The following is a 24,090-nucleotide window of genomic DNA, read 5'->3' on the forward strand; positions in this document are numbered from 1 at the left end:
TCCTTTTGACCCAGCTTTGGGAAATCAGCACAAATTGGATTCAGATTCCCTACCCCCAGCCTTTGGTGTTTTCTCTTTTAAGAAGTCAGCACAAATAGGCCGTAGATTCCCTGCCTCCAGACCCTATTCTCCTGCCTCAATGCAACATCTCTTTAGGATATCCTCAGTATTTGGTAAGTTCTAATTTCAAGTGCTCTGCATGGTTGCTTTCATTTAGTTCAGTTTTGTTGAGAAGATGTTAGGAAAAATTGGATTCATTTCTGGGTAAACAAGCCGTAGAATAAAGAGAGCATTTAAAGAAGAATCATAGAAGGAGAGGTGACATCCGAACAGAATCTTCTGGGGAACTGCTGAAATCTTAGGGAGAGCTTTACACTTTCATGGATTTCCATGGGACCATATGAAGACGCTAAGGGACCAATGGGTCCCAGCTGGCATGACCATATGCAACGTAGGGAGAAAAGCCCAACTTTGATTTAAAAGGGGTATGTTCCATTCAATTCAATTCAAAAGGATATAGTTGAAAGTTTGGGGCATTTTTCAGGTTGTGTTACTATTGGTAGCAGGAAATGTACCTCCCTATGTCCTTAAATTGGAGTTTCTATTTTCCCAATTAGATGCCCCATTCATTACTTAGCACTATGGGACTAAAATCTGCTTGAGAAGGTTACAATGAAAGGAAAAAGAAACTCTGAAAATTCACAGGCCACATTTTCTGTAAGTTTTGCTTGAGTGACTGTATACCTGAATGGCTAGAACGATATTTTCTCATTATTTCTCAATGATTAGTAATAATTGTAGGTAGAGAGCATTTGAACCAAGACAAGTTGTCTACAGAATGTGAAAATGGGGTTGAAAAAGGAGCTAGATGAGAGTCATCAAGATGAGGGTGTAGGAACTCCACAAACAGCTAATTTAGGAATGCTAAACAAAATCAAAGATCCATTAAAATTAGATAATGTAGATTTGTAATTATTCAGGTGTGTGACTAGTTCAGCAATGTTCTGTGGGTGGAAAAGGTAGAGTGGTTAAAGCGGAAAATGGAAATGATTCATACCTGGGAGCTGAGACAGTGAAGACAATATTGTTTTTGCCTGACTTAGGAGTTCAACAAATGTTTCTTGAATTGAATTATAAACAGAAGGAATTTAGGCTATGAGTGAAGATGGAACATGATATTTGATGATTATTTTATAAATGCATATTAATATACTGCTATATATTAAAGCTTATCTTAAGGTATCCCAACTTTTTAATTTGCTTCTTTAATTTGAATTTGTACTTAGGAAGTAAATCTGTATAATAATCTCTGAATAAATTGACTTTCTTATATGTTTCTGTAGCTTCTATATATTCTGGAAAATGTATTGCTACTTTGGCCTAAAGAATACATGTAAGTCCAACTGTTGATTTTTAGCTGCATATTTTTCTATTGCATTTTTGGAAATGGAAAGAGAAGACCTTGAGTTTGGCACAGACATTACTTTAGTAGAAACCAGGGAAATATTGCTTACTTCTCTCTAACCTTAAAATATTCTTTCTTATATTATAAGAGATGACAGGATTCCAATATTGACTGTCAAGAGTTTATGATGGAACTTGCCTTGGACTCCTCAATTTTAACTTTGGATATGTTTGGCAACGTGTGGAACAAAGTCAGCACTCTTGGTTAGCACAAGATAAAGCCTGGAATTTGCCAACTTATATCCTGGAGTGAGAATTTACCCATAGTTATTTCCCTCATTTGGTACTAGTGATAATTAAGCTAAGCTTAACAGATGGAGTTAACTTAGTGTACTTAGGGTACTGAATTTAATTAGTATTTTTATGAGTGAGGCTGACTTCAGTTTTTATTTTAAAAAATGATGGAAGAATCTTACAGCAAACATCTTAAGAAAGAGTCTGTATATTACTCTGGCTCTAATTACTACCTAGTAAAATATATATGGGCTCACCAAAAAGTGTGTGTGTGTGTGTGTGTGTGTGTGTGTGTCTGTCTGTCTGTGTGTGATGATAGGACTGGGGGTAAAGGCAGTAAAGAAAGATTTTGGGTACTGATAAAGGAAAAAAGTTTGTAAGAGCTATAATACAAGAATGTATGCACTTTGGGAGGCCAAGGTGGGTGGATCACTTGAGGTCATGAGTTTGTGACCAGCCTTGCTAACATGGTGAAACACCATCTCTACTGAAAATATTAAAAAAAAAAAAAGAATTAGCCAGATGTGGTAGAGGGTGCCTGTAATCCTGTGTCTAGAGTTGATTCCTGCTGGTAGGGTCGTAGTCTCGCTGACTTCAAGAATGGAGCTGCGGACCTTCACGGTGAGTGTTACAGCTCTTAAAGATGGCATAGTAGTAAGGTTTATTGTGAAGAGTGAAAGGACAAAGCTTCCACAGGGTGGAAGGGAACCTGAATGGGTTGCCACTGCTGGCTGGGGTGGCCAACTTTTATTCCCTTATTGTCCCCTCCCATGTTCCATTTCTGTCTTATTAGAGTGCACTTTTTTCATTCTTCCCCATGATTGGCTACTTTTAGAATCCTGCTGATTGGTGCGTTTCACAATGCGCTCATTGGTGCATTTTACAATCCTTTTGTAAGACAGGAAAGTTCTCCAAGTCGCCACTTGACCCAGGAAGTCCAGCTGGCCTCTCCTCTCAATCTCCCCTCTAAACAGGATGCCAACTGCTGTTGGGAACTGGGTGATGACTATTCTAGCTACTTCCTGCTGGATAGAGGTTAAGAAGGGGCCCTGCAATTGTAGTGTCCTCCAAAGGAGAACTCTCTAGGCCAAAGGGCCAGTGGGTTGGTCCAAGTGTCCTCAGTGGAAGTTGTGAGTTGAGCTCATTTGGGGATCCACTTGTAAGACCATCTGTAGCTTGATGGCCTTGACCTGGAGGAAACAAATTTGACGAAGAGGTTAAAAATACAGGGCCTAAAGGTGAGTAATAGCAAGATGGCTGTCACAGGACCTAGAAAGGGGGGAAGCCATGTTGCCCACCTCCAGAGGTTGGTATAAGAGTTGGAAAGGCATTGTCTGATTTCAGAAGCCTTTTCCTGTAAACACCGGATGGTGTCTCATACTATCCCCGACTGGTTGGTGTAAAAACAACACTCTTTCCCTAAGAAGGTGCAGAGTACTCCCCTCTCAGCAGTGAGGAAGTCCAGGCCCCAGCAGTCTTGGAGAGTCACCGCTGGCAAAGAGTCCACCTGGGATTGCAGAGTAAGGACAGACCCTGTCATTTCCCACAAACTGTCCGAGAAATCCTTTGAGAGTGTGTGGGTAGTAGGATAATGAAGTAGATAAACTGGCTATTCTGGCTCCTGTAGCAGTGGTCATTCATAACCCTATAAGAAGGGGTATTAGTTGTATGACCCTTTGCTGATAGACTTGAGCTTTGAGCAGCACTGATAAGGTCTGATTTCCTGGGGCAATGTCAATGTTGGGACTTAGGAAGACTAAGGTTCAGGTGCCTGTCCAGTTGGTGGGGAAGAAGATATAGACTGGAGTTCCACATAAGAAGAATATGCCTTGGCTGGGTAGACAGAACTGGCTGTGTATATTAAAAAAGTTGTGTGAGTTTGTTGTTTTCATTTTCCCATACTCCTAGAGTACTTGCCAAGGTAGCTCTAGTGAGTGATTGGAAAGGGGTGTTGGGAGCAAACTGAGTGGCTCCCTGTGTTCTATTTTTCCCATTGGAGAAAAAACTATTTTGTATCTACTAGGAACCATTCAAGAGAGTAACTGAAAGAGGGGATAAGAAGGCATTCATTAATGTTGGGGGCACTGCTGCAGGGGGCCCAGGGTTGAATGGTCATGCAGGGAGTACATTTGCCATTATAAAACCCAGACTGTTAAGCAGGGAGAAGGTGATGATTTTAGGGGGCCCTGAGAAGGAGACAAGTGGTTTGAATGGACCTGTTTAGGTGACTCAGAAGTTACTATGATCAGTTGGGGCTTGAAGTTGTAGGGTGTAATTACACTGACGGGATAGTAGGTACCCCAGGGGCAGGCCTGATAACGGGTTGTGTTGGTTGCATAAAGGGGCTTGGAAAGCTAAGACAGTGAAAAAGGTTGATGTGATTAGGATTTTCATCCTGGCAGGAGCTACATTATATATTCCCACTGCGAAGGGTATGGTTAGTATACTGCTTAATAATGTGATGAAACAGTAAAAGGATTCCATTAAAGGGGCAAGGAGAGGTGTTAAAGATTAAATAGGTTTTCACTTATCTTTTTTAAGTAGGAAGGGGTTTTTCCTCAGGATCAGCCTTTTTAGTCTGGGATATTTCCTTCTGAAATAGGAGAAGCAAGTCCTTCAATAATTCAAAGCTGGTCTGGCTGATCTTGGGACTCCTGAGCTGACGGTTTCACAGGTTCCTCACGGGGTGTCCAAAGTTTAACTCTGGTATGGTGAATCCAAGATTCCATTCTTGCCACCTTAACTGCAGTGGGAGTAGAGAGGATTACTGAGTATGGTCCTTCCCACAAGTAATCCATAGATGGGGAGGTAGAGGGAAGGGACTTGACCAATACTGCATCTCCTTGTTGGAACAACTCTGTCCCCTTGTCTCTGACATTCTTCAGGTAGGTTTTTAAGGTTTTGTTGATATCTTGCCAAAGAAGTTATATTCTTGACCAAGTTGGCCTTTCCTGATCAAGTAGGAAGTATTTGTGAGAAAAGGTCGTCCATACAGCATTTCATATGGACTGAGCCCCATTTTGTGAGGAGAATTTCGGATTCTCAGCGAGGCCATGGGCAAGAGAGTAGAACATGGGAGATGAGTTTCTTGTCTTTACGACCTTCCCTGAGGATTGTGGCCTCCAGGTACAGTGAAGGTTATATTGTATCCCTAGCACCCTGGAAATTCCCTGAGTTACCGTGGCTTTAAAAGCCAGACCATTGTCGCTTTGTAAGCTTTGAGGAAGCCTAAATCTAGGAATTATTTCATGAATTAGGACTTTAACCACTTCCTGAGCCTTCTCTATTTGCAGGCTTCTATCCAATTTGTGAAGGTATCAACACAGACCAACAAATATTGAAATCCCCTTGACTTAGGCATATGGGTGAAGTCTAACTGCCAGTCATCTCTGGGATAGTGCCTTATTTTTTGTTCCCCTAGAGGGGCCTTATGATGAACCAAGCAATTATTCTCTTGGCACACATCACAGGCTTTGACTACTTGTCAGATGGTTTGTAGGAGAGTTGGTCCTGTAAATAGGGATTTGGCCATTTGATGAGTGTTCTCAATACCTGTATGAAAAATTTGGTGGAGGGTGTTAAGTATTTTCCACTGGCTGGCTTTGGGTACGAGTACCTTTTCCTCTTCTGTCGTTCACCACCCTGAGGGGAGAAAACTATGCCCCTGCGAAAGTCCCCATTCTGTTTCAGTCAGGGAATACTGGGGCTTAATCTCTTGGAGAGGGTTGTTCCATACCAAGGGTCCTTTCATAGGCATTTCTAATGGGAGGTTCTGCCTGGCAGCAACTGTGGCCTCAGCGTCTGTCCAACAGTTTTCTTCTGCCTTTCTCCTTCACCTTTTTGATGGCTCCAGCAGTGTAAGACTGCCACCTCTGGGTTTTTGCATTGCATGCAATAATTCCATGATTTCTTTGTGGTATTTAATGGGGGTTCCCCCAGAGGTTAGGAACTCCCTTTCCACATTGCAGCAAGGACATGTAGGATTATATTAGCATACTTGCTATCTGTATACACATTTATTCTTTTTTCCCTTCCCAGTTCTAAGGCTCAGGTAAGCACCACTAGTTCTGCTAACTGGGCGCTGGTCCCTGGGGGAAGAGGCTTACTTTCAAGTACTGTTACATCACTAACTATGGCATAACCTGCCATTCATATCCCATTCTCCACAAATGAACTTCCATTGGTACATAGGTTAAGGTCAGGATTCGCTAAGGCGACTTCTAAGAGATTCTCTCAGGCAGCATAGGTCTTGGCAACAATTTGTTGGCAGTCATGCTCGGTTGGTTCCCCATCCTCTGGGAGAAAAATAGCAGGGTTGAGGGCTGCACACATGTGAATTTGAAGCACCGGTCCCTCAAGGAGTAGTGCCTGGTATCTAAGCAGGCAGTTGTCTGATAGCCATAAATTTTCTTTGGCAACTAATATGCCATTTACATCATGAGTAGTCTAAACGGTGAGATCCTTTCCTTGAATTATTTTGATAGCCTTTGATGCTAAGATGGCCACCACTGCAACTATCAGTAAACAGTGAGGCCAGCCATTTGCTCCTTTATCAATTTCCTTACTTAGGTATGCAGCTGGTTGTGGGGTTGTCACATGAGTCTGAGTAAGGACTCCAAGAGCTATTCCTGCTCTCTCTCTGACATATAAAGGGAAATTTTGTCCTCTGGGAAGGCTTAAGGCTGGAGCCTATACTAGGGCCTGCTTTAAGGTTTTGAAGTCTGTTTCTACCTCTGGTTCCCATTCTGCTAGATGAGTATTTGCCCCCTGGGTCTCCTTGATTAGAGTATAGAGTGGCCTGGCCATCTTTCTGTATCCAGGGATCCATAGTCGGCAAAAACCGGTGATCCCAAGGAACCCCCGCAACTGTTTTAATGTCTTAGGGAGGACAAGCCAGTATAGGCTGTATTTGTTCTTTGCTGAGGGCCCTGCTTCCTCTGGCTAAGATTAGGCCTAGATATTTGACTTGTTGTAGGCAGAGCTGGGCCTTCGATTTAGATGCCTTGTACCTTTTGATTAGCTAGAAAGGTCAAAAGATCTGGAGTAGCCTGCTGGCAGGAGGCTTCCGAACTGGTAGCCAAAAGTAATTCATCCACATACTGAAGGACCAGAATGCCTGGACTTGAGAAATGGCCTAGATCTTGAGCCAGTGCATGACCAAACAGATGAGGGCTATCCCTGAACCCTTGGGACAAGACCGTCCACGTAAGTTGGGACATGTGGTCTGTGGGATCCTCAAAGGCAAAGGGAAACTGGGGATCAGAGTGCATTCGCAGAAGGAAGCATCCTTGAGGTCCAGAACAGTGGACCGTTCTGCTTCCTCTGGTATTTGAGAGAGCAGGGTATAGGGGTTGGTTACATCTGGATATAGAGGAATTACTGCCTCGTTGATGAGTCTAAGATTTTGCACTAGTCTCCACTGACCGTTCAGTTTTTGTACTCCTAGAATTGGGGTGTTGCAGGGACTGCTGCATTTTCTTATTAACCTTAAACTTTTAAATGTCTAACAATATCCTGTAATCCTTTATGAGCTTCAGGCCTTAAGGGATATTGCCTTTGGTAAGGAAAAGTGGTGGGGTCTTCTAGTCTGATTTGGACTGGGTGGGCATTTTTTGCCCTTCTGAATTGTCCTTCCAAGGCCTAGACTTCAGGATTGTTTCCTTCCTCAAGTAGTGGACAACAGATGGGTAACTTGTTCCCTACATTCATGTAGATAATAGCTCCAGCTTTGGCTAATATGTCCCTCCCTAATAAGGGTGTGGGACTTTCAGGCATAACAAGAAAGGCATGTGAAAAGAGCAAAGTCTCCTTATAACTGAGGAGGTGGGAGAAATACCTGGTTACAGGCTGTCCCAGGATTCCTCGGATGGTAACTGACCTTGAGGACAGCTGTGCAGGGCAGGAGATTAATGTTGAGAAGGCTATGCCAGTGTCCAGGAAGAAGTCAGTTTCCTGGCCCTCAATGGTTAAACTTACCCGGAGCTCAGTGAGGGTGATGATGTGAGTTGGCACTTGCCCTGGGGACCCTCAGTCCTGTTGTTGGATCATCTGGTTGGGGGCTTCTGGCCCAGAGAACTTTTGTCCTTTTGGACTGTGCACCTTCCAGTGATTGCCTCAGCATAGTGGACATGGGCGAGGGGGTGGCTTGTTTCTCATTGCACAATTTTTTTTTTAAAGTGTCCTTGCAAACCACACTGACAACAAGCTCTACTGGGTGATTGGCCTACTCCGTTTTCTGTCCTTTCTGAACCACCAAGGTTCGTTTGTCTGAGGGCCATGACCGAGGCTGTGGCCTTTTTCTTATCTCGCTTTTCCTTTTCAGCTTGTTTCTTCCTCTTGGTCCCTATCATAGAACACCAAGGCTGCCAGGTTTAATAATGCCTCCAAATTTTGTTCAGGGCCCAGGGCTAGCTTTTGGAGCTTTCTCCTGATACCTGCAGCTGATTGGGTAATAAACTTATCTTTTAGGATCAATTGACCCTCAAGGGAGTCGGGTGACATGGGAGTATATTTTCTGAAGGCCTCCCATACTGCTTGAGGAAGGCAGTAGAATTTTCTTCCTTTCCCTGAGTTATGGTGGACATCACTGAATAATTCATGAGCTTTTTCCTAATTCTCCTTAGTCCTTCTAGAACACAGGTCAACAGATGTTTGAGACTCCAGTCCCCATGATCTGAGTCGAGGTCCCGGTGGGGATCCATACTGGGGATGGCTTGCTGACTGCTAGGGAATTTGTCCCTTTCTTCGGCTGTCATTCTATAATTTACTTGAGTAAGATACCAGGTATCTTCAAACTCTCGGGTTGTGGCTAAAGCCGCATTCTTTTCATTAAAGGCCAGGGTTTGATCTGATAATAGCATGACACTTCTCCAAGTGAGGTCGAAGGTTTGCCCTAGACCTTGTAGGACATCTGTATACCTATCAGGATCATCTGAAAACTTCCCCAGGTCTACCTTGATCTGCTTTAAGTCAGAGAGGGAGAAAGGGACATGTACCCGGGTTGGGCCAAATTCCCCTCCCCCTGCAGCTTGAAGGGGACATACCTGATAGCTGGGAGGGTTTGTGGTCCCTTGTAGATTTCTTTGCTTGTTTCCTTCTGGGTGGGGAAATTAGATGAGGCTTATCACTAATAGGAAGGGGAGCTGTAGGGAGGCTAGGATATGAAGGTAAGCTGACAGGTTCTCCTGTGGGACATAGACTGCAAGTTGTGCATAGTTGTGGATTACCCTTCAATGAAAGGAAAGCTTGGATATAAGGTATTTCACTCCATTTGCCTTCCCTCTTACAGAAAAGGTCAAGCTGCAGGATAGTATTGTAATTTATACTTCCCTCATGTGGCCATTTTTTCCCATCAGAGAGAGAATATTGGGGCCAGGCCATAGTGCAGAAAAAAATAAGCAGCTTCTTTTTCAGGGTTTGAGGGTCAAATTGGTTCCAATGGCTTCATTTCAAGGGAGAGCTTGTTGAGGCCTGGGTGTTTCCCATCTGAAAGAAAAAAACCACCCACGGTTTTAGTCTGTTTTATCTTTCCCCCACCCAATAACCTGCGATGGTCCCTGGACCCTGACGTTCGGAATAGTCGCGCTCACCGAAGCAGCAGCGGAAACACTTGTTTTCCTCTTAGACCACAAAGAGGATGGAGGAAGGTGGTATTGAGTGGCCCTTACCGACACATTCTTGAAAACCTGCACCCTTGCCTTTCCTCCTAGGCTACAAAGAAGACTGAGAGAGGTCGGAGTGAGGGCCATACCCTGAGGGAGGGATGGGATTTCCAGCGTTGGAAGAGTGATGCCTTTTGTCCTCACTTCTCATCATATGAATAGGAAGAATATCCCCCCCAATTTTGGAGTCTATAATTTCTGAGGCTCCTCATATCCTAGCTTTGGAAATAGCCTTTTACTCTTGGGCATATCTGTTGGAGAAGTCTTACTTATATAAGACTGGTAATAGTAGCCACGCTTGTATACAAAACAAAAAAAACAAACAAACTTAACAAAAATCCAGTTTCCTACAGACTAGAAAAATGAAAAAACAAAACAAACTCCCCCCAAAGCCTTTGTGGTACATACCTATAATGAAATCCCATAAAGCAGTAAAATGAATGAATTAGTTATTGAATCTCATGTACACAATGTTGAATACAACAAGAAAAGCAAGTTACAGAATCCATAAGAATCACTTCTTTTTATAAAGTTTAAAATATAAAAAATTTAAATGATTTTTTTAAATGAATACATATATCTTTGATAAATCTATAATGAAAACCAACAGAATACTAGAAACAAACTTCAGGATGGTGGTTACTTGTCTCCCTTTCCATTTCTGACATAATTTATGTCTGCCTTTTCTGTTTTTGTTCTCGAAAATTTTTTTGCCAAGTTTATTAGACGTTATTTTTGCAAGTTTATTAGATTTCTAAATAACTAAGTTTTGGTTTTATTGCTCTAACAGTTTTTCTCCTTTATTATATATTTCCTTATACTTATTTTGAGTATAACTGGCTCTTTCTTCTTCTTCTCATTTTTTGAGATCAAACCTTAGCTCATGAATTATCAGTTTTTCTTTTTTAAAAAACATGCATTCGGGGTCTGAGCATAGTGACTCATACCTGTAATCATAGCACTTTGGGAGGTTGAGGCAGGAGTGCATCACTTTGAGCTCAGGAGTTTGAGACCAGCCTGGCCAACATGGCAAAAATCATCTCTTAAAAAAAAGTAGCTGGGCATTGGTGGTTTGCACCTGTAGTACCAGCTACTTGGGAGGCTGAGGTGGGAGGATCCCATGAGCTGGGAGGCAGAGGTTGCAGTAAGCCGATATCATGCCATTGCACTCCAGCCTGGGTGACAAAGATCCCTTCTCAAAAAAAAAAAAAAAGTCATTTAAAGCAATATATTTCTTTCTAATTTGTTTTATCTGTGCCTCTTTTTATTACTAACTGAAAAATCCTTACAATAACCAACTGAAAAGGGCGAGCTCAGTAATGTAGCTGATTACTAAAGAAAAAGGGAAAAACAGTTTTACTCTACAACCACAGTGATCATTCAAATTATAAAATTAAAAACTCCTAATTACATTAGATACGGAAATATTATCACACATATACAAGTAATATGATAATACAAATGTTACGTATTTTGTAAAAATCTTATGGAACATGTAGAATTTGTTTGGAAAAAAATATGTAGGGATTGAGGCCAGGCGCGGTGGCTCACACCTATAATCCCAGCACTTCGGGAGGCAGAGGCAGGTGGATCATGAGGTCAGGAGAACGAAACCATCCTGGCTAACACCATGAGTCCTTGTCTCTACATAAAAATACAAAAAAATTAGCCAGGTGTGGTGGTGGGCTCCTGTAGTCCCAGCTACTCAGGAGGATGAGGCAGGAGAATCGTGTGAACCCAGGAAGTGGAGCTTGCAGTGAGCTGAGATTGCACCACCGCACTCCAGCCTGGGCAACAGGGCAAGACTCTGTCTCAGGAAAAAAAAAAAAAAAAAGAATATAGGGATTGAGAATAATATAAAGAAGTAGGTTACCAAATTAGACTTCTAAGAATCAGATTTTACCCAGTATCAAGCTTTATTAAAAATTCAAAGGTACAGGTAATTGTGAAAAGCAGAAGGATGAAAAAAGTCTTTCCAACTCTACTAGCTGTGAGAGTTTAGAAAATTTATATAAACTCTTTTAGTTACAGTTTCCTTATTTTATAAACTGAGGATAATATTGCCTACTCACATGGTGTATTGTGTATTCATCTGTTCTCACACTGCTAATAAAGACATACCTGAGACTGAATAATTTACAAAGGAAAGAGGTTTAGTTGACTAACAGTTCCACATGGCTGGGGTAGGCCACACAATCATGGTAGAAGGTGGAGGAGGGGCAAAGTCACATCTTACATGGCAGCAGGCAAAGAGAGAGCTTGTGTAGGGAAACTCTCCTTTATAAAACCATCAGATCTCATGAGACTTACTATTGTGAGAACAGCATGGGAGAGACCTACCCCCATGATTCAATTACCTCCCACTGGGTCCCTCCCACAACATGTGGGAATTAAGGAGCTACAATTCAAGATGGGATTTGGGTGGGGGACACAGCTAAACCATATCATTCTGACCCTGGCCCCTCCAAAATCTCATGTCCTCACATTTCAAAACTAATTGTGTCTTCCCAACAGTCCCCTAAAGTCGTAACTCATTTCAGCATTAACTCAAAAGTCCACAGTCCAAAGTGTTGTCTGAGCCAAAGCAGGTGTCATCTGCCTATGAGACTGAAATCTAGGCAGAGGTTCCCAAACCTCAATTTTTGACTTCTGTGCACCTGCAGGCTCAACACCATGTGTAGACTTGTACCCTCTGAAGCAATGGCCTGACCTCTACGTTGGCCCCTTTTAGCCATGGCTGGGACATGGGGCACCAAGTCCTGAGACTGTACAAAGCAGCAAGGCTCTGGGTGAGACCCATGAAACCATTTTTCCTCCTAGGCGGTGTGTCTTGTGATGGTAGGGGCTGCCATGAAGTTCTCTGACATGGCCTGGAGACATTTTCCCCCTTGTCTTGGAGATTACCATTTGGCTCCTTGTTATGCAAATTTCTGCAACCAGCTTGAATTTCTCCTCAGAAAATAGGTTTTTCTTTTCTACTGCGTTGTCAGGCAGCAAATTTTCTGAACTTTTATGCTCTGCTTCCCTTTTAAACATAAGTTCCAATTCCAAGCCATATCTTTCTGAATACATAAAGCTGAATGCATTTTATAGCACCCAAGTCACCTCTTGAACACTTTGCAGCTTGGAAATTTCTTCTGCTAGATACTCTAAATCATCTCCCTCAAGTTCAAAGTGCCACAGATCACTAGGGCTAGTGCAAAATGCTGCCAGTCTCTGCTAAAACATAGCAAGAGTCACCTTTATTTAAGTTTCCAACAAGTTCCTCGTCTCCATCTGAGACCAACTCAGCCTGGACTTTTTTGCCGATATCTCTATAAGCATTTTGGTCAAAGCCATTCATCAAGTCTCTCGGAAGTTACAAAATTTCCCACATCTTCCTGTCTTCTTCTGAGCCTTCCAAACTCTTGCTGTCTCTGCCTGTTGCCCAGTTCCAAAGTCACTTCCACACTTACTGGTACCAATTTTCTGTATTCATCTGTTCTCACACGGCTAATAAAGACATACCCAACACTGGGTAATTTATCAAAGAAAGAGGTTTAATAGACTCACAGTTTCACTTGACTGGGGAGACCTCACAATCACGTCGGAAAGCAAATGAGGAGCAAAGTCATGTCTTACATGGGAACAGGCAAATAGAGAGCTTGTGTAGGAGAGCTCTCCTTTATAAAACCATCAGATCTTGTAAGACTTACTCGCTATCATAAGAACAGCCTGGGAAAGATCTGCCCCCATCATTCCATTATCTCCCACTGGGTCCCTCCATGAGACATGGGAATTATGGGAGCTACAATTCAAGATGAGATTTGGGTGGGGACACAGCCAAACGGTATCACATGGTTAGTGTTAATGAGATGATGTGCACATAATGGTTAGCAGAGTAGCCAGCACATTTAAGAATGCAACAAGTTATATGTTAATATGATAATTTACTATTGCTGTTATGATTCCACATATCTTATATTTAATTTTTAATCTTCCTATGTATATAATTAAAGGTCTGTTATCAAGATGTAATCCAGATTCATTTCTGCAAACTGCCTTACTATTTTTTTCTTAAAGATAGACAGCACTGGTTGGATTTCTCACCCATAAGTTTTCAATGGCCTTTTAATAGAAATGCTTGATCCTAGAAATATGAATGGGAAACGGTCATTTATTTGTACATCTCTTAGGGACTTAGGTATTGAACATACCATAGCACAAGAATAAGATATGGTGGCTATCTTCCAAGATGTTTATAGATTACTAGGGGTAAATAAAAGTTAAATAATAAAATTATATCCTTGGTGCTAAAACAACACTGAAAAACAAGTGTGTGAGTATAAAGGATGTTAGCCATTGGCTTGAAATATTTTCCTAAATTACGTAAGCCTAATATATTATTAAAGGTGTTTCATTTGCTCAGAACAGTTATAATACATGTAATCAAATTCTATACATTGAAAATACTTCATATATTCTAAGTTCTACATTTAACAGAATGACATATATAACTGTGCTATCATGATTGAAACATTCTAATGCATTTAAAAAGAATATGTTCTTAAATTGACAAATTTTCTCAAAACAGTGCATTTATACTCCTGGTAATATAGTAAAAGTCCCTGTAAATAATTTTTGTGCAGTATACAACAGCATAAAATACTCTATTTTCTTGTTCAGGGAACTCAGTGAAGGCAAAGAGGAAAGTCAACATCAACAACCTGATGATTCTCACAATGTAGCTGTGTATGTTGAGAGAGCACATGGTGGCCATAATTTATATAGACCAAAAAGAGCCACAGAGAACTTTGAAGAATTCCTAGCTATCTTAAAGAAATTGTAAGTATTTAAATTATACTCCTTCTTTTAGTTGAGTAATTCTTTGGAATGTCTTTATTTTTTAAAGTTTATTATTGTTGGATAAGTGTACTTTAGTTATGATATAGCACTTGTGGTTGATTCAGAAGAGATGGACACACTGGAGATTTTGTTTCTATATAAATACAATCTTCATGAATTCAATCTTCATGGTGTGTCATGGATATAATGCTAAACCTGTGACCCATTATTTTAAAATTAAGCTGCAAGCATAGTACATATTATTTACTGATATTTCAAAATTATGTTAAAGATGTCCTTAGCTTATGCTTATCTGAAGGTTTTTCACAGAATTTAAGCTGTCTTCCTTATCCAGGAGTCTTTAAATAAACTTACCACACATTCCTTTTTTGTGAGACTTAAGTCTTGCTCTTGTGCCCTAGGCTGGAGTGCAATGGCATGATCTCGGCTCACTGCTGCAACCTCAGCCTCAATGGCATGATCTGGGCTTATTGCAACCTCCTGGGTTCAAGTGATTCTCCTGCCTCAGCTGGGATTACAGGCACTTGCCACCACACCTGGCTAATTTTTGTGTTTTTAGTAGAGATGGGGGTTTCACCATGTTGGCCAGGCTGGTCTCGAACTCGTGACCTCAGGTGATCCTCGGCCTCCCGCAGCCTGGGATTACAGGCGTTAGCCACTGCACCTGTCCCCATTGTCTTTAATTTCCTAGAATACTTTGTGCTCTAATAGGGACACAACTGCCTGGAGAAGGAATGGTGGGTAGGAGAAGATTAAATCTGAGTGGAGGCTGATTACCAAAGATGGTATTGGATTGGTGAACAAAATTAAAGTTAAACGAGGACCATGAAAATTATAGAAGAAAATCTTTACCACCTGTCATAGGGGAGTAAAATTAAACTTGTAAGCTGAAAAAAAGAGATTCAACTAGAATATGTGATATTGGAATTGAGATTGATAACAGGAACAAAATCAAAAGTGTCAAGACTAGAATTGTTTTCATAAAAAATTCAATAGCAGGGAATGAATAATTAAAAATTTGACATTTATGTTCTGAAGAATGAACTTTTTCTTTGTTTAGATACACAAATACCATTATGGTATAACTGCCTACAGTATACAGTGCAGTAACATGCTGTACAGATTTGTAGCCTAGGAGCAACAGGCTAGACCAGCTGGCCTAGGTGTATAGTAGACTACACTATCTAGGTTTGTTTAAGTGTACTCTGTGATGTTTACAGAATGACAAAATCGCATGACACATTTCTCAGAATGTGTCCCCATTGTTAAGTGACACATGACTATGATTGCAAATTTGAGGAAATATGATCAGAGCTTCCGGGAAAGTTGAGAATGGTCAGATTTTTGATGCCCTTAACTTATAATAACAAAAAGGAAACAATGAATACTAGTCACGTTTCAGTAAAGCAGGTACGAGGGAATTATAGAAGGAAATCTTAACCACCTGTCATAGAAGAATAAAATTAAACTTATAAGCTGAAAAAATTAGAAAATTCAACTAGAATATGCACAGGAAATTTGTTAAAAATATTCTTTAACTGGTAGAAAATCACTAAAACACTGAAAGTGATTGAAGATACACTATGCTACAGTCACTTTAATTCCATTAAACGCTAATGTTGATTAATATTGCATTAGATTCCAAAATTTTAGTTTCCAGAAACCCATGAATCACTCTGCTGATTTCAGATTGTGCTGGGCTGTAAGAGTTTTAATGGCAGCGGTAATTCCTATCTTTTTTACTATAATGCGATAGCAGTTTCCAGATAACAAAGTTTCTGATCTGAGATGCAGGAGGTCAGTAACAGGGACTTCCAAGCAGCTATGATTCTGCACTGCAATGTTAAAATACCGGGAGGTAAATCCAGGTCAATGTCAGAATGGAAACTGCAAATGGGTAAGAAGCCTAGTACCTTCTTAACAGTGGACTACCATGAAAAGCAGGAACCACGGTAGAAGGCTATCCGAGTACAGTGAAGAACAGACAAGTTACTTTGCTGCATTCTTTTGTGGACCTCCATGGATGCTATTTAATGGCCTGTTTTCAAATACCTAGGACAATAGATGTATCAGTGTCAGTTTCCAGAACCCACTTCCTCACTCATGTGTGAGAAAATGGATCAGTAGAGAAGATCCTGAAGTATATACATCCCCATTTTCAGTGGCTCAGAATTGGGCAGCCAGGACTTTGACATGGCAAAACTCACTGCTGTGACAGCCACCAAATTACAGAAGGAGAGTAAATGAGAAGGAAACTCACTTTTATGAGATGTTTAATATTAACACAAAGCCTTAAGCTCTATATATAACATTTCTGATTTAATCCTCACATCAATGCTTTGAAGTAGCTATGACAAGCTATTAATAGTAAGTAAAAGGGCAATGTATGCACTAAATCCACAATTTATGTTCTATAGTACATGCCTTTTCTCTCCTCTTCTTGGGACACTATGTATTAGCTTCGTATTGTTCTGTAATTAATTAACATAAACTTAGTGGCTTACAAAAACATACATTTATTATCTCTCAGGGTGAGATTTAGCTGGTCCTCTGCTTAGTGTCTCACAAATCTTCATCAGAGTGTCCACTGGGCTGTGACCATTTCTGGAGCATGGAATCCTCTTCCAAGCTCAAATCGTTGTTGGCAGGATTCAGCTCCTTGTGGTTGTAGGACTGACATTCCCACTTTCATGATGACATTCAGCAGGGGCCCCGCTTTGTACTAGATACTCCCTAGATCCTTGCCATGTGGCACTGTCTCAAGCTCTCTCACAACACAAAAGCTTAAATTTTCAAAGCTAGCAAGGGAGAGTCTCTGTTTTTCTCTCTGTTATTCTGCCTAGGTGAAGTATGATATAACCTAATCAAGGGCCTATATATCCCATCACTTTTGCAGTATTCCCAAACCACAGATTCTGCCCCCACCCCCAACATTTAAGGAAAGGGGATTGGGTGTTCCCTTAGTCACATTTAGTAACATCATCAATCTATTTGTGACTCTGTTAATCACATTCACAATGGGGTTGTATGCTTTATAAACACAACACTAAAGTAATTCAATTAAAATCTATTTATTGATGGATAAGTTGTCAGGTCTGTAGCCTTTTATTTATCTCTGACTAATTCAACCATGATCAGATTGATGGGCTGCTTAAGTGATGTTATCTAATGAAATGTTGAAAATGTTACTTTCTATACTTTAAAACTTTTCACTTTGTCATCCTGACTAAAATTTAAAAAAAAAAATTGAGTCACAGTAGCTTTTTAAATAAATGCAGGCTGGGTGCGGTGGCTCACACCTGTAATCCCAGCACTTTGGGAGGCCAAGGCAGGTGAAGCATGAGGTTAAGAGATGGAGACCATCCTGGCCAACCTGGTGAAACTCCATCTCTATTAAAAATATAAAAATTACCTGGGTGTGGTGGCATGTGCCTGTAGTCCCAGCTACTTGGGAGGCCAAGGCAAGAGAATTGCTTGAACCTGGAAGGTGAGCCAAGATCGGGCCACTGCACTCCAGCCTGGTGACAGAGCAAGACTCCATCTCAAAAAAAAAAAACAAATATATCTGATAAGATTAAGATACTATTAATTATTAATAACTCCTCAGTGTGGTATAGCTTAATCATGTTAATTACATCTTAACTTCCACTTCATGTGAGCAGCTCTGAGTAAATACTGATAGATGGGAAAAATAATAATTTTGAAACATTAAAGTCATGGTGGTGGTGCCACCATAAAGGAGAGATTTGAGCAACCAGAGGATTGTTGAACAGACAGTGAAAGGGAGAGAGGAGACAGAGTGAGAAAAATAGAGTTGGGAGGCCCCTTTTTAAAATTTTGTATTTTAAGGCATATCAGATTGAATATAAGTTTATCATGTGTATTCGTTAGGATTTTGGATCATAAGCAACAGAAACTTACTCTGGTTCATTAAAACAATCACAACAAACAAAAAGGGAAGGGGGGATTGATGGAAGAATATCAGGTAGCTCTCAGAATGGAAGAACAACAATAAGATGCTGGAGATGGTATGAACTCTAAGGCAACTCTGGAAGTCTCTTCAAGGTACAACACTGGAATCAATCAGCTATAACTACTTGTATTTGGGAGTCACTAGGCTCACAGCTTAATTTCAGGGATAGGGAGTCAGATTGTTGTAGTTTATTTTTGTACTCACCCTTAAATACATGCTGAGGGAGAAGTTCACTTTGACAAGCAGTTTTACTGAGTTTACATGCAATTGGCAAAGGGGCAGCATTTCAAAAGAGAAAGTATTTCAGAAGAAGAGGGAAATGATAATAAGTAAATAATATTAAAATCTAGGAGCTGAAACATAACTTAGAATTTTAGTTTCTAAATAATTTTGACTCATGTTAGTTTTCATCCATTAATTAATGAATCCAACATACACTTTTGAACTCTTCTATGTTTCTGTCAGTATTCCTGGCATTGGGACTGTGGGAACACACAATACCTTTGCCCTCATGGAGCTTACATTCTAATGTAAGAGATACTAAACACATATGTATTCTGTCAGTTAGTGATAAGTGCTAGCAAGAAAAGCTAATGCGGAATAAGGGGTTAGAGAATGATGGAAATGATCAGAGAAGTCAGATTTTATGAAACAGGAGAAAGAGAAGAGAGAGAGAGAGACAATTAAATACCTTGAAGAAGTGCATTCTAGGGAAAGAAAACACAAGTGCAAGAGCCCAGGTATTGCAACATGGTCTGCAAATAGAAAAACAAATTAACAAAAACCACAATAATTAGCAAGAAGGTCATTGTTGTGAAAGTGCATGAGTCAGATGGGAGACCTTGTGGAAATAGGGCTTCAGAAGTAGCCAGGGACCAGATTATCATTTAGAGTCTCATGGGCCATGAAGGGATTTTAACCTTGGTATGATTGGCACGTTATGATTTACATGGCAAAAGGTCACGTGTGGATGGTTGACTGTGGATGCCAAAAGGAGATTCAGGGTGACCTGTTAGAATGCTGTAAAATTTGTCTAGGTGCAAGATGAAAGTGGCCCATATTCTGTATTAGGGATTTAGATTTGACATGATTTGATTTTCTCTCTCTGTTTAAGACATGAGCAGGGTTGAATAGATAGTCCTTGAAGCAAATCAGGTTCATTGCTCAATTTAACCACTAACATGATGGAGAATGCTGGGCAGATCATCTGATGCTCTCTCACATGTTGGTATTTGATTGCAGTGCCTATAACAACACTGGCTTTTAAAATGCAATTATAAAATACTATGGTAAAAATAATTAGTTTCTTCATAAATGACTAATTTCTGGGGAAAAAAGTTATGTTTGTGTGTATTTGTGGGAGTTGTGGAAAGGGTAGGAGAAGAGAGGGACTTATAAATGAGCTGTGAAATGCAGATTAAGATCCTCTGAGAAAACTTGGCCCGATTGTTTTTTCTTCTACTGTCTCCAGTTAATGATGTTTCCTTTGAGTGAGGGAATGAGGCAGCTGAAGATCATTATGTTTCAGTAGAGCAGTGATGCAAAGCCACTTCTCAGGAATGACTCAGAGGAATTACTCCCTGGAAGAACATCAGGATTTTTGCCTTTTAGATTCAGGCTGTTTAAAATCCAAATGCAATATGGTTCTTACGCTGTCGTCCTCTGGTGAAATGGCACATAAGATGAGGAATTGCAGTCTCAAACTATATTTAAGGGCTGCATGCTGATCAAAGAAAAACACTTTGTGGGGCTATTAATTTGTGAAAAATACAGTATTTTGGAGGAAAACTGCACTGCAATGGAGTGGAAGAGGTGTTCACATCTAGAAAAGAAAATTTCTCTTTGAAGTTAAAAGGTAACATAGGTTTATAAAGAATAGCGTGGATATGGAAAGTAATTTAGATTTCTGACACAAATGGTGATCATTTATGACAGAAGAATGGGAAATAAATGAAGAGAACTATTTGTGTTAAAATGAGTTAGCAAAGGACAGAAATTAAAAACTTATTGTCAGTAGATTGGTATTCTAAAACCATGTCACACTGAATCTTGTTTTGTCTGTGGCAGCTGGATTGAAAGTTACATTTGGGATTTACATGTTGCAAAATGCCTGGCCTGCAGGGTCAGAAAGAACTGTGTTCTCAACTGGACTCCTCTAATCATCAGTTGTATGATCTTGAGCAAATTTCTCACTCCAAAAATTTAATGCACTAATCTATAAAATGGGCACTATTATTAATCTCATAGAGTCATCATTGTTGTGAAGCCTAAACACAGTTAGAATGAAAAGCCCCAAACATTACTTGGTCCGTTTTAGGCCCTGCGTGAATGTCAATCTCCCCCCTCCCAAAGAATGTTACATATTGTGATTGCTTTTTAACAAAAGACTTGGCTATGTTCTTGCCATAGTTGAATTATAAAGGGGTTCCTTGTGTCTCTGAATAATAATGTATTTCATTTTTAATTTCTTCAAGAAAGAATATTCAAATTTCTCCTACAACTTATGAATAAATAACAGATATTACTTATTTATCATATATTTGCATTCGTTTACAAAGTTGCTGGGAAAATTTTCATACAGGAGTTTAAGAAACTACTGTTTGATCATATATTAACTAGTATTCAAAAACAATTGTATCTTGATACATTTGTTCTATTGTTTGGACATAAGCAAACATCTATTATAATATTTCTTATAAAAAGTTATTTTTTCACTGTATAGATGTATTATTTCAGCATAGATGTGACTATTAAAGCTGAGGCTTCTTGTTTTGGGTGACATGGTTTTGCATTTTATTTTTCCATAGAAATGTCTTGGTAAGTATTTAGTGTAAGTTGTTTCTTATTAATATTAGGTTTTTAAGTGTAATAGAAAGTGCTTGTCATGCACTGAGACATGAGAACCTTATGACTTTATTGGGAATTTTTATCATGTGTTGTATTATAGATTTAATAACATAATGGAACACAAAGTCTTTTAAGAATATTTCTGGTAACAATTTCTGTTGAACTATCACAAAAATCCATGATTTCATTAAAAGATTTAATGTCTGACTACACAAAAATATTACTTGCCTTCCTCATGCAGTTATTCTTATAGACTATTAAAATCATCTTGCATGTTAGTCCTACATTTATCAAAATGACTTAGTTTCACATACATGCCATTGTGCTTTATATGTATGAGTAGAATGCTTTTGTACTCGAGGAGGTACTTCATGGTATGAAGAACCATTTTAGAGAAACATAGATAATTAAGTCCAGGCTCAACTCATACAATATCTAGAAAATTTTGGGAAGATTTGGTTGTTTCTAGCAGAGTGTGGGTCTGCATGGTCGCTGTTGTCAGTCAAAACCTGGGTCTATCTGTGGAGAAGTAATAAACTACTTGGCAGTCTTTAAAAACCTGGAACATAATTCTTATTTGTCTCTCCTCTTTCATCCACTGAACATTTAGTCTAAGAAAATGGTGGTTTAGTTGGTTTAATATTCAAAGGTGATATTATAATAGGCTTGGTTTGGCTAAAGAGATGAAAAATGTGGTCAGATGTCCTTAGTACGTATCCATTTGTGGTTTTAAGGAGATGTGTGTGTGACTCTACCTATTTGATGGCTTACATAAAATTTGGTTTCCAAATGAGCCACTAAATTGGGCTTGTTGTACAGCAAGGTCCATCAGTGTATGGTTAAATGTTCTTTCTTCTTCATTAGATATTTGTCAACTAGACTGATGTGAAATCTACATTGGACAAAAATTCTTCCCTGGAGCATTCATGCTCAATTTCATTTTTTTTTGTAATCTGATAATTATAACCATATTCTTGTTAAAAATTTCCAAACACTACTTTTCACTTTTTATTTTTTTTTTATTTTTGTCGGTACATAGTAGATGTATATATTTATGGGGCACACAAGATGTTTTGATACAGGCATGCTATGAATAATAATGACATCGTGGAGAATGGGGTGTTCGTGCCCTCAGGCATTTATCCTTTGTGTTACAAACATTCCAATTATACTATTTTATGTATTTTAAAATGCACAATTAAATTATTGACTATAGTCATCCTGTTGTGCTATCAAATAGTGAGTCTTATTTATTCTGTTTTTTTGTTATCCTTTAGCCATCCCTACCTCCTCCCAACCACCCTACTACCCTTCCCAGCCTCTGGCAACCATACTTCTACACTCTATGTTCATGAGTTCAATTGTTTTGATTTTTATATCCCACACATAAGTGAGACCATGTGATGTTTGTCTTTCTCTGCCTGATTTCATTTAATATAATGACCTCCAGTTGCATACATGTTGTTGCAAATGACAGGAGCTCATTATTACGTATGGCTGAATGGTACTCCATTGTGTATATGTACCACATTTTCTTTATCCATTCTTCTGTTGATGGACACTTAGGCTGCTTCCAAATCTTGGCTATGGTGAACAGTGCTACAATAAATGTGGGAGTAGAGATACCTCTTCAATATACTGATTTCTTTTCTTTTGGGTACATACACAGCAGTGGGATTGCTGGATAATATACCTTTAATTTTAGTTTTTTGAGGAACCTTAATATTGTTATTCACAGTTCTTGTACTAATTTATATTCCCACCAACAGTGTACAAGTGTTCCCTTTTCTCTGCATCCTCACTAGCATTTGTTGCCTGTCTTTTGGATATAAACCACTTAAACTAGGGTGAGATGATACCTTATTGTAGTTTTGATTTGCATTTCTCTGATGATCAGTGATGTTGAGCATCTTTTCATATGCCTATTTGCCATTTGTATGTCATGTTTTTGAGAAACATCTATTCAGATCTTTCGCCTGGTTTTAAATCAGATTATTAAATTCTTTCTTACAGAGTTTTTTGAGCTTCTTATCTATTCTGGTTATTAATCCTTTGTCGGAGGGGTAGTTTGCAAATATTTTCTCCCATTCTGTTGATTGTCTCTTCATTTTGTTGATTGTTTCCTTCACTGTGCATAAACTTTACAACTTGATGTGATCTCATTTCTCCATTTTTGCTTTGGTTGCCTGTGCTTGTGGGTTATTACTCAAGAATTTTTTGTCCAAACCAATGTCCTGGAGATGTTTTCCAATGTTTCATAGTAATTTCATAGTTTGTGTTCTTAGATTTAAGACTTTAATCTATTTTTATTTGTTTTTTTATATGGGGAGAAATAGGGGTCTAGTCGTTCTGCATGTGAATATCCAGTTTTCCCAGCACATTTTGTTGCAGAGATTGTCCTTTCAGCAAGGTATTTCTTGGTTCCTTTGTCAAAAATGAGCTCACTGTATATATATGGATTTATATGTGGGTTCTCTATTCTGTTCCATTGGTCTATGTTTCTGTTTTTATGCCAGTAACGTGCCATTTTGGTTACTATAGCTCTGTAGTATAATTTAAAGTCAAGTAATGTGATTCCTCTGGTTTTGTTCTTTTTGCTTAGGATAACTTTGGCTATGCTGGGTCTTTTGTGGTTCCATATACATTTTAGTATTATGTTTTCTATTTCTGTGAAGAATGCCATTGGAATTTTGATTGGGATTGCATTGAATCTGTTGATTGCTTTGGGTAGTAAGGACATCTTAACAATGTTGATTCTGCTAATACATGAACATGGAATATCTTTCCATTTTTGGTGTCTTCTTCAATTTCTTTCATCAGTGTTATATAGTTTTCTTTTTAGATATATTTCACATATTAGTTAATTCCTAGGCATTTAATTGTACTTATAGCTATTGTAAATGGTATTAGTTTTTTGATTTATCTTTCAAATTGTGGATTTTGTATTTGGTTTTGTATCCTGCAATTTTGCTGAATTTGTTTATCAGTTCTAATCATTTTAGGGGGAAGTCTTCAGGTTTTTCCAAATATAAGATCATATTGTCTACAAATAAAAATAATTTGACT

The 24,090-nt window shown here is 39.3% G+C and overlaps 1 protein-coding gene across 3 annotated transcripts in view; it reads left to right on the top strand.

The window, feature by feature from the left end:
• The window catches only part of CNBD1 (cyclic nucleotide binding domain containing 1), a 565,408-nt gene that overhangs the window by 55,460 nt on the left and 485,858 nt on the right, over positions 1-24,090 (top strand). For all 3 annotated transcript variants that reach the window (XM_023222920.2, XM_023222919.1, XM_023222918.1), the window contains exon 4: positions 14,025-14,183. In XM_023222920.2, the coding sequence (XP_023078688.1) occupies positions 14,025-14,183 (159 nt within the window). The remainder of the gene's footprint in view (positions 1-14,024; positions 14,184-24,090) is intronic.

The sequence above is a fragment of the Piliocolobus tephrosceles genome, chromosome 7 (assembly GCF_002776525.5).
Source record: "Piliocolobus tephrosceles isolate RC106 chromosome 7, ASM277652v3, whole genome shotgun sequence".
NCBI classification, from domain to species: Eukaryota; Metazoa; Chordata; class Mammalia; order Primates; family Cercopithecidae; genus Piliocolobus; species Piliocolobus tephrosceles.